This window comes from Perognathus longimembris, chromosome 20 (assembly GCF_023159225.1).
Source record: "Perognathus longimembris pacificus isolate PPM17 chromosome 20, ASM2315922v1, whole genome shotgun sequence".
NCBI lineage: Eukaryota > Metazoa > Chordata > Mammalia > Rodentia > Heteromyidae > Perognathus > Perognathus longimembris.
The window spans coordinates 33,032,861-33,044,994 of NC_063180.1; the positions used below are offsets into that span (position 1 = coordinate 33,032,861).

General features: G+C 42.8%; 1 protein-coding gene across 1 annotated transcript in view; it reads right to left on the minus strand.

The window, feature by feature from the left end:
* Agbl1 (AGBL carboxypeptidase 1) overlaps positions 1-12,134 on the minus strand; it is a 397,351-nt gene that overhangs the window by 321,852 nt on the left and 63,365 nt on the right. The window contains exon 16 of the mRNA XM_048369043.1: positions 7,487-7,631. Coding sequence (XP_048225000.1) covers positions 7,487-7,631 — 145 coding nt within the window. The remainder of the gene's footprint in view (positions 1-7,486; positions 7,632-12,134) is intronic.

A 12,134-nucleotide genomic window follows, 5' to 3' on the forward strand; every position in this document is an offset into this window, starting at 1 on the left:
AGACATGGGAACAAACTTAAACCAGAATGACAGAAAGAACAATAAAAGTATTATCAGTACACACAACGTTAATCGGTCTTATTAAATGAGGAAAATGCTCAGATTGCTTTTCCTAAATTCTGAGGTGTGCTGTACACAGCAGGTATTTTTAAAGAGGCGTGACACGTATGAAAAATGCTTCTAAATTATCTCTTTATTTAGTTTGTCTCCACTGAAACATTTTAAGGGAGAAATATTGAGACTAAACGGATAAAGAAACATAAATTAAAGCCAGCAAGGCAATACTGATATGTGGCAAAGTCGTATTCCACATCAAGCGCATTCAGTGGAAATTTAAAATCTTATTTTGATAAAGGGCACAATTTACAATGAGCATATAAAGCCCATAAATCTTCAGAATCAAATAACATGGGATTGAAATATGTAACACAAAACAGCCGACGGAGAAAAATTATGCCAGCTCTGGGAAATTCTAAACCAGGGCGACAGCCTTGGGTATAGGAAGCCCGCATAACACATTTGATCAAGACTGCTTCTCAGAGACACAGCTAACTTTGTCTTTGGACAGAACATCCTTTATTGTGTTTTCTCAAGCATCCATGAAATTGTGACAATAATTAATCTTACAGAGGGCTATTAAAATGTACAACACTTTCAATGAAAAAGCAGAAATTGTAAATCCATATGGTTGGACAACCATTAAAAGAAACCACCAGGTGTTGGTGGCTCGCACCTGTAATCCTCACTACTCAGGAGGCTGAGATCTGAGGACCACAAGTTAAAGCCACCACGGGCACAAAAGTCTGTGAGACTCTTATCTCCAGTTAACCAGCAAAAAGCCAGAAATGCAGGCATGGCGAAAGTGGTAGAATACCAGCCTTGATTAAAATAGCCAAATAAGACCTGAGACCTCACACCCAAATAAAAATGGGATTTAAAACAGCAAAATAAATAAAATAAGTACTTAAGAAAAGTATCTTCTTAAGCTTAGAAAAGCAACTCATAAGTTAAATGGAAAATCAATTTAGAATTATTAATTAAAAGCCTCAATGTGAATTAGACATCTGGGTATCACAAGAGAGAAAAGAATGGCAAAAAAAAAAAAAAAACTCCATTCAAATGTCAGCTACTCTTCTAAATCATCCTGCAAAAGAGAAATTCCAGCTTCTTATTTAAGCAGATATGGATAACGCAGGATTTGTATGACACTATATAATTTTAAGTAAATTATTTGTGTCATGCCCATCAATTTCTAGGTGAACATGACTCTTATAATTTTTTTATTATGGAGATCTCAACTGAAACTTGCCTCACAATTACCATCACATTTCCAGGTTCCAAGAGTAAAGGAAAAAAACCACGGGAGCAGCATTCCTTTGCATGCATGACTCCGAGGCTAAGAAGGGCTGGGGTATGGACAGGGGGGTGGGGGAGACAGACCATGTACAGCTAAAAGTACTTGGAAAATGGTGAGTCAAATAACGTGAAAAGATGTTCATGGCTACTGGACTTCTCCAATGCTTTGATGAGCCAGCACATAGTATGAAAGCTTGGGAGGACATACACTTCATGAATTTACATGCCTGATAAACTCTGTTTTTTTCTCTAAAGATCTCAAGACACTAAGGTGCTACAGAGCATGGCTAGGAAACACTATCTTGCTGAATTGTTTTTGTGAGTTAGCATGTGATCACTCTCTCTTTCTTCTGGCCTCTCTCTCTCTCTCTCTCTCTCTCTCTCTCTCTCTGCCTTCTCCCTTTCTCCCTCCCTCCTCACCTTCGTTCCATTTCTCCCTCCCTTTCCCCCCATCTCTTCCTCTTTCCCTGTTCCTCCCTCCCTACCTCTCCCTCCCTTCTCCCCTGCCCCCCCTCTCTCTGTTATCTGGGTTGAAGGCGAGGGTGGAAATACCTAGCAAGGTTGACTTCTTACAAGTGAATCTGGCTGTGAAGGCTTTAGTCTGCAGCCTCATCCTGGGTCTTTCCATAGGACACTTCTAACTCTCTTCCCTTCATCAGCTACATCCCCAATAACTCCATAAGACTCCTGCCCTGACCCCAGCAGGCTGCTCCGCCGGTAGCTACTGATCAAGAGGGATGGATTAGGCTCTGGGGAAATCATTTGTGTCATCTCCTAAAGTACTTCAGTCACCATTACCCAATTTAGAAGAAGGACCACCCCCAAAGAGATGGCCGCCTGGCTCTCAGCCGTCTTAAATTCACTCATCAGACAATCAGAACTTTTCATCATGAGAGAACCAATCATATCATTAAGTCAAATAAGAGCTACAGAACATACTGGAACTATGTTCCAATGAGTTTCCAAAAATTGTCGGAGTTTGACAACACTCTCCCTAACTAGAAGGGACTTTTTTTTTTCTTGTAGTGTTGGGATTCAAATCCAAGGCACTATGTGAGCCAGGAAAGTATTCTACCACTGAGCCATACTTTCCACTCCCAGGGACTGGAGAATGAGTGAAGAATGAGAGAATGAGAGAAACAGGGCCAAGTATGGAGGGGCATCGCTGTAATACCAGTTACACAGGAGGCAGAGGGGGGAGAATCATAGGCTGAGGTCCATCCCAGACTCAAGTGTGACTCCATCTGCTAGAGGTACAACACTTGTTCAGATATGAGTTCAAAGGCCAACCTCCCCCCCCTAAAATAGTGAATGAGGCAATGAATATAAAGGTATCTTTTCACCAGTTTGTCAACTATAAAGAAAAAAAACTTAATATTTTTTCCATTAAAAATAAAGCTTTATGACTGATTATTTGGAAGAATGAATAAATAAAAAGCAATGGTAATCAACCACCCTAAGGCAAACATCAGTAACATTTGTATTTATTTCTTTTCTGGCTTATTTGGATTTTGTGTGCTTTCAATTTTATTATAAATTGTGCAACGTGTATCCATTAAATCCAAAAGGGAAAATAATCTTAAAGCTAATAAATGATCTCCTGGTTAACATCTACTACTGCTTCATAAAGACAGGCATTTTTGCTGCAATCTTTCTACATTATCAATCCATCAGTCTTTATAACAATATACATAATGCTTTTCTGCCTACACCCTTTAGCCATAGGGGCCAAGAAAACATTTTTTTTAAAGAAACTTTTCCATGATGATAGCGCCTGGAAACACAGAGCCAAGACTCAAACCCAGGCCCATCTGATTCTAAAACCTGTCCTTATGTTGGCCTCAAGACCCTGCAACATAAATGTCCTGGTGGGAGAACACTTTACTTTTCCCACACAATGTGGCCACGTGCTCATCGCTGCAATATCAACAACCTGCACTGGCATCTCCCTTCCATTCTGAACCACATCAGGACCCCCCCTCACACGCAAAACCAAAAATCCCTGCCCTACCCTTTAAGAGCTTTAAACACTCCAAGAATAAAGGTCCTTTTGATGACCTCTTTCCTTTTTTCTGGCCAATTTATGTAGTGATAAGTTTTCCATGAGGTGCCATTTCTTTACCTCCTAGGTATTCATCAAAAGCCATCTTAGAACTCAGTTTTCCATCAACACTACCAGCTATTATCAGTAACACAACCCTGCTACCTTAAATAATGAATAACAGTTTAACAGTCATCTCAATTACCAATACCTTGAGGTGCTTGATTAAAATGTAATTCCTTTTGTTTGCTTCAGAAATGATCATAACATTGCATTTCTTTTCACTTGATTTTAATGCTGTAATTTGGACAATTATCCAACAGAAATAACTAGTCAGCATCTGGAAGATATTAATTTGAAAGAACCAAATACTAATTCCTTCATTAGAAAAGAATACTAATTTTTTTTAAGTTTACAAAACTATATTCGTGGTAAGAAATAAAAAACCAGCCAGTGAAAAACTTCTCTGCTATAAAAATGTCTGCCATTATTAAAGATAATCCACATCATAAGAGATTTACAAATTGTGAATTCCACATGGAACTATGTTTTCCACCCCTAAGCCTAACCCTCAAGTAACATACTGTTAATTCTGCCCTTAGGGTACCATTCACATTTAATTTATCACTTGATCTGTTGGAAGAAAAATAAAATGTTCCTCCTTAGGACACATCCAGAAATAAAAATGAGTCGTGTGCATTACACAGTGTGCGTGTTTTGTCTGTGGTGAGAGGAGGACTTTTGGGAGAAGTGTTACAGTTATTACTGTAAAGCTAAAGAAGGACAAGACCAAAAGATATTTGAAATGCAAAAACTATATACATATATATATATATATATTCACTTCCAAGTGACAATTTGTCTTTCTAGCCCTGTTCTACTCATTTAAGACAAAACCTTCATTTCTCGTCTTCCTTCTCATTAACTCCTCAGACTTTCCTGTGGTCACTAGGCGAAGATGCAAAGCAGTAAAGATAAATTGACCAGGCCTCTCTCCCTTATCTCAGAGTGAAAAGGCATTTGAAAGACACCTCTTTTTCTGGTGCTTTCTCTTCACTTTGAGACAAAAATGATCTCTCCTCTGGCCTCCATGGCTCCCAAGTTGCTTATCTATCAGTTGTAAACTTTAGATCTTGTGCTCTGGTCTGACATAGCCTACAAAAAGTAAGCAGACATCCAAGTGAGGTCCAGCCTAGATGAAAGAGTTATTGGCTTTAAAGCAACCCGTAGACACTTAGCAAGAATCCTCTAGAATGGCCTATACTCTGAACTCAGGCAACAACAAATGCTGGAGGGGGTGCGGAGAAAGAGGAACCCTTCTCCATTGTTGGTGCGAGTGCAAATTAGTACAACCACTTTGGGATCAGTATGGAAGTTTCTCAAAAAGCTCAATATAGACCTACCCTATGACCCAGCCATTCCACTCCTAGGCATCTACCCGGAACAGCAGGCCCCAAGATATCAAAAAGACATTTGCACTTCCATGTTTATCACTGCACAATTCACAATAGCCAAAATACGGAAACAACCCAGATGCCCCTCCACAGATGAATAGATCCAAAAAATATGGTATCTATACACAATGGAATACTACATAGCAATTAGGAATGGTGAAATATTGGTATTCGCAGGGAAATGGTCAGAACTGGAACAAATAATGTTGAGCGAGACAAGCCTAGAACACAGAAAACAAAGGGGCATGATCTCCCTGATATATGACTGTTAAGATGGGGTGACGGAAAGACAGTAGAGACCAGGTCTGTGAAACCAAAAACTGCTTGTCAAATGGTATTTCCCACAGGATTGGGTCAGTGACCCAACATTATGTAACTAAAACCAAACAACTATTCAACATATAAAGGTCAAAAATTGACCTCTCAGTGGAATACAATAGCTCAAAAGCTATGTATGTACGTTCATATAAGACTACTGTCGACATATTGTCTGATATCGACATTACATTTAAAGCCTAGGCAAATTTTCTTTGGCGTAGGCCACGTGGCTACTGTATATGTTCTTGGTACACTGTGTATTGTATATATGTCTACCTGACCTAGGGAAGGGAAAGAAAAACAGGGTGTAAGCTATCACAAGAAATGTACACACTGCCCTACTATGTAACTGCACCCTTTTTGCACAACACCTTGTCAAAAAATTTTGTTTAATTAATAAATAAATTACAAAAAGAAAGAATCCTCTAGAAGCATCTTGGGATCAGAGTTGGACTATGTTTGGCAACGACCATTATCCTTCGCCTAAGCCACATCCCCAGAATCAGACAACTGCGGGTGGGTGGTGCAGTGATGTCTGTATCACCACATAACTCAAAAACAACACAAGCTGATGCAACTGAAGTGCATTTTGGCATCTCTCATGTACAGCCATGCTGACATCATCACTGAGCTGACCCCCAGAGCTGAAACGCTTCTCAAGTCCTTATTCTGCCCCTCCTCCCCCCGGACACCCCACAGTGGAATGGAAAAGGTTACAAAAAGTGACATCCAGAAACCATTCAGTGTTTGGTTCCCTCATGTGGCCATGAGCCAAATGTGGGACTTTTCCTTCTTGGTGTTTGCATCTGTACATGCAAAGGGCGAATTAGACAATTTCCCCAAACTCCTTTTGAATTCCAATGTGTTAGGCTGTCGCCAAGAATCTCAGCAGGGTCTAAGAAATTCTAACAAGTGACAAGAGCAGCACCGTACACCCTGGGTCCCCATCTCCAATGGAAAAGGCAAACAAAACACATGTTCCGCACCAAATCCTCTCCCAAGAACACCTACAGGATCTCACAGGAGAGAGCGTGGAAACAGCTGCGTAAAGAGGCCGTGAATCTCGCTTGCTCGCTCTCTCTCACGCTCTCTCTCCAAAGGCTGCAAATGTTTTATAACCTACACAGCTTGTTTCAGCACACAACGCGATACACATTTCTCTGATTAGCATCGTGAGCTGCTCCATCTCTGGGTACACAAGTAATACCATTCGTGTCTCTCCGGCAATCTGGAAAAACTGTAGAACTTTCTCTCCAGGCCAAATAACATACGGAGAGAAGGACAGATGCCTTTCTGTGGAGCCATTAGCCAAGTGGTTGGTGGGAGATGGAAAACTTCTATTTATACCTGAACATTCCTTTCGAAGGGAAAGAATGTTTCTGGTTTTTATCTTTCCCGACTCCTTTTCACAGTCTTAAAAATAAAAATGGTCCTCCTCTAGGCTAAGTGATACACACACACACACACACACACACACACACACACGCACACACACATCATTATGAATACACTAAGAACATTTGGCATTAATACAGAGGATAAAAGTATTTGGTAGAAGATATGATATGCCATTAATCCTCCTCAGGATACCCATGAAATAGCAAGGGAAGAACAATGGTTCTCTCGTGTTTTAAAAAGGAGAGAAATCATGTGACACAAACCATCTATCTGTTTGCTCAAAATTGCCTCAAATGAATTTTTGGTAGAGCCTTCCAGAACATAAGGATGTGAACTAAGAGTCTGAACTATTCTCCCTATAAAAAGGCCATGGCTAGTGGATTTGTATACTCGTCTTCCATCCTTCTTGTCCTCACTGGATTTTTCCAGAAGCTTCCAGCCCATGGCCACGGATCCACTGGAGAAGCAGCAGTGGCTGCTTGCTCCGAGAAACTCAGGATATGTTCCGTGTGTCTTTTGGGCCTTTAACTCGAGCTTGCTCAGTGAGGAGCCCTCCAGATTTGTATGGATTTACACCATTTCAATGCCGCTATGCTTCATGCTTAACTTGAGGACCTTTTCAAGACAGAGGTCTCTCCCCCTCAGAAAGGCCCCCATCTCCACCCTCAATGGGTAGACCCCCTGCACCTCCAGATGATGCCTCAGCCTGACTCCGCCTCATGCTCCATCGAGGAAAGGCTAGAGGACACCCCGAGAGTCACCAAATCAGTGATGGCAAGGCCTGACTCCCTCAGGGAAGGCAATTATTTCTCTGCCACCCTCACCCCCCCCCCCACACACACAACATGCTTGGGTCTCTAGAATGTTCTCAAGGAAACCTTAGGGATCCCCTCCTGTGACTGGCAGGGGTGTGCTTTACCATGAGGGCAGTGTAGGTGTAGGGATAGTGGTAAGCCAGGTAGCAGTCGTCCTCACTGTGTGGGAAGGTGACGGAGAAGGTGAGGGTGTAATAGCGCTTCGCACCCGCTTCCCCGGCTGCGGCTGTGTGCTCGCAATAATGATTCCTGGAGAAAAGAAAAAGACAAGAAGAGAGAAAGAAGGTTAAAGACAGATCTTCGAGGTCCAAGATGCTATCAACTTCCCGCGTGACAGGGACAATGGCCTGCAGAGGACACAGGTGTGGGTGAAATCCGGGAAACAAAGAAATGACGGCACTGCCCAATTATGTGTGTCAGTTTTGCCACATGGAGCCTGTGACATAGAAGCCATGGGCCTTTCTTGGATGCATCTGGGAAGACACACAGCAAGAAAGACAGGAGGCAGGACAATGAAATCTCTGTTGTGTACCCTGTGCACTTTCCCCAACCAAATCAAACAGCTCTGGTGAAAGGCAAAGAGAAATCACATGAGCTAATCCTTGGCTTTTGAGTTCCCAAGGTCCTGGTGATTGGACGGAGTGAATGTAAATTGTAGCCGTAGCTCCATGAAATTGCCTGCTCTGCTGTCAACCCACATGTGCATCTATGGTGTCAGCCCTGATCTTGGTTCTGTTCTCTCCCCCCAGACAAGCCAGCGGCTGTAGAGCGATGCACAAGGCTAGAACTTAAGAAAACCGGTTGACACCTCATTTCGAATGAGCTTTGGGTCCAGGAGATGTAGGGTCTAAACTCTGGCTGAACCTGAAGCTAATATTAGACTTCCCCACTAGGGTCTCTTGGTGGCCTCCTGGTGGCCATACTGTGGCAAGGGCGGTTCAAGAGTTAACTTGATCAACATATTTCCTTCCTCACAGAGCTTCAACTCCACACACACCCCTGCCCCAATCCAGGATCCTTTTCTTCATGGGGAAGTGTCTGATTGTCTGATTAGTCTCTCTGGAGTGAAACACTTGGCTTGCAACAATGCAATTTGTCTATGGCAGAGGGAGGTCTATCCAAGAGTTGTTTTTGTTGTTGTCGTCTTTTTCTTATTGTTGTTTTCTCAAAAGCAGCAGATGGAAGGATGCTGGGAAACTGTGCCACTCCCCTTACTCTTAGATGTGGAGGGGGCTCCCTTCTCCTCATCTTCATTCAGCCAGGTCCTTTTCTTCCTACAAGACCTACTCCAAAGTTTCCTTTTTCAAAAAGTCTTCCTAGATACACTCTTCTACATGGTTCTGTGTGTCTCCCCCACTGGCCATACTTTATGTCTTAGTCATGAGTGCATCTTTCTGTTCCACGTTGAAATATGCCTGGACATAGCAGCTGTTCAGTCAAAGTTTGTTAAAAATAATAATAATAATAATAATAATAATGGGAGATTATGGTTCAGAGCCAGCCTGAGCAGTAAAGCCAGTGAGACTCTTACCTCCAATTAACTACCAAAACACCACAAGTAGAGCTGTGACTTGAGTGGTAGAGTGCTAGCCTTGAGCCCAAAAGTTCAGGGACAGCACCCAGGGCCAGATTCAAGTGCCAAGACTGACACACACACACATATGCACATAAAGGAATCATAAATAATAATGATAATGAATAATAATAAACATAAGTATGCTTCCCATTTTACCTCTCACCTGAATGACCTTTGCTCAAGTATTCCTCACACATTGCACAGATAGGCATCTAGAGGCCCACAGACACTAAGTGTTTTGAGAAATTCTCCACAGAAAAGAGGATCCCATTTTGGGTACGGCCTTAGCTCGAAAATGAAGATGGTTTCCATTGTACCACCTGCCTCTAAGGAATGGGGGAAAAGCTAAGAGAGCAGTTTTTAAATTTTTTTTACAATTTTTTTGTTTATTTGGGCTCAATGCACAAGTAAGAATTAGAAATTTTGATCCTCCATAAATGGTGGCTGCTCACAAGCTTAGGAATCTAAAAGAAATAATGCAAAATAATTCAGCTGAGAGTCAGTGAAAGGAACCCATATTCTGTGCATCATTGGCATCTGATGTCATGAAGGCATTTCTACTAATCTCTGCTCATAGCGACTGACATCCACGACACACTTATCATGCACCAGACCCTGCCCCTAGCTGTCTCGGTTTTTTCCTCTGTGTCTTTGGATATTCCGAACAGCTAGCTTCATGAGACAGATCGCCAGGTCATGCATGCCATGCACGAGGAGCAGAAATGCAATCCAAAGAACTTCTTCTCACTCCTCTCTTCTATACTGAAAAAAAAAATCTGACAACAAAATGGGTGCACCCTCAGATCTGTGGGATCATAGACAGGTCAGCACCTAGGGGCCAGGATGCCCTGGGCTGTGTAGAACCAGCTGTTTTCCTGCTCCATTAGATGGCACACTGGTAACTCAGGAGACTGAGATCTGAGGGTTGCAGTTCAAGACCAACCCAGGGAAGACAAATCCCTGAGACTTGTATAATAATCTCAATCTCAATCCCTTGGCCTTTAAAGACACACTGGAAACTTTTCTTTTCCTGTGTGTATGAGAGGAAACAGGCCTAGTGAATTAGATAATCTTGCCATGATGCTGGCCCCGTTCAGCAAGGGTATGGCATTTTACCTAACAGGGTCTAATAAGGCAGAGTCGCTGGGCGGCCGGCCGGGCTGATCTGTGCCTGCCACATCTCTAATATTCGATATCAGAGCAGCAAATGTTTCTCCTGAGATCCGGCGGCAGGATGGGCGACGGCAGGGCTCTGGCATGACATCCGTCTTCATGAGTGAGCGGCTTCACCTCCTCTGGAGTGGGGATGAATGTTGGAAGACAGCAGGGCTGTGCATTATGGCCACGCTCTGCTCTTCATCACCAAAATTACATTAGGCCAATGCTGGGTGGGGCAGGGCGGGTGGAGGAGGTGGATGGAGAACTAGACAGGTAGAGGCTCTGCCTGTCAGCCAGGAAAGCGGGGCCACCAGAAAGTAAATAACACAGGAAGAAAAAAAAAAAGAGCTGAGCTGAGTGCCAGCAGCTCATGCATGTCATCCTCGCTACTCGGGAGACTGAGATCTGAGGATCACAGTTCAAAGCCAGACAGGGCAGGAAAGTCCATGAGACTCTTATCTCCAATGAACCACCAGAAAACCACAAGTGGTTCTATGGCTCCAGTGGTAGACCGCTAGCCTTGAGCTGAAGAGCTCAGGGACAGAGCCCCAGGCCCAGAGTTCAAGCCCCAGGACTGAAAAACAAAACAAAACAAAAAACCTGTCCTTGCTGAATTTCATGAGAGGCAAGAACAAAATTATGGGAGGGGGAGGTAAATTTTCTTCCAGAATGTTCTTCAAGATGGGTGGGGAGATGGAGGATAGAAAGGAGGGCTACTTCTCCCAGGGATGGGCAGGAAATCAATTGTGCACCAGGAGAAAGTATGAGGGGGGAAAAAATCTCCCAAAATGTATAAATGTCTAAGTAATAAGAAGAAAATTAAATTGTCCAAGGTTTATCCATCTATTCTAGATGGATGGTGAGAAAGGCATTAAATTCCGCATTAATGGTTTTCCATCCCACAGATAAGTCGTATTAATGGCAGGGGAAACTTCCTCAGGAAAGAGCGGGAGTAACTCACACCCTCTACCTTTTTTGCTCTTAGCTGTGTGTGTGTGTGTGTGTGTGTGTGTGTGTGTGTGTGTGTGTGATATTATATTTTCTACATTAAATTAAACCTCTTCAATTAGATGATTCAGTGATTTTTGACATTCAACTTAGAAGCTTCTACTTGAGGCCTATAGTGATGGCTCATGCCCTGTAACCTGGCTACTTTAGACAATAAAGATCTAGAGGATGACACAGAAAGACTAGCTTGGGCACAAGGTGTGTGGCCTCACAAACTAACAACCTAGATGTAGTGGCATGTGCCCATGGCCCTCACTCCATCTGTATTAATGTCTAGATTAAATATTTGCACAGAATTTATACAGAAATCCCAGAGTGAAGGAGGTGGATGACAATTGCACACTTGCAAAACAACCTGAAGGCTTCTTAGAGCTGATAACTGATTCCACAAAGCCATTCATTCCGGGCCTTCCCCCTTTCCGCCTCGCAGAGGGACGGCCAAGCACCAAGGGCCGACACGTCTTCCCAGAGTAACACCACAACATCCCCTGAACCATGGCTGTGAGTCTGGGAATTTAACCATCCACTAGTGATGGTGTTGCCTGAGTGTTTTTACTGACCATGCATGAAACAAGGAGGTGAATGTCTGCCACACGAATATGCCAGAAAAAAATACAATAAAGGTCATAGCAAAATTGACATTGACAGTTGAAGGTGAACCAGGAGAAGGAAAGACAGACAGGGTGTGCTAGGTAGTTTTGTGTATTTTAGGGAGACATGTTCCGGTCTGTGTGGGGAGAATCAAGCCTGCCACTCTCTACCCTGCTGTGACATCATCTTGTTGGAAATATGTTCGCACAAGGCTGCGAATGATTGTAAAACAAACTCCATTACAATGTAGCGATCTTATCCATTCATCTCTGTTGTTCTCCTGGCTGCCATATGAAAAATGAATTACATTATACATGCATGGTTTTCATTTTACCCCTCTGTTGTTCTTTAATCACAGAACAATTGTCTTGTTAATGAATCGAAAAGCTCTTACCCTGAGCTTCCCTGAGGCCAGACCT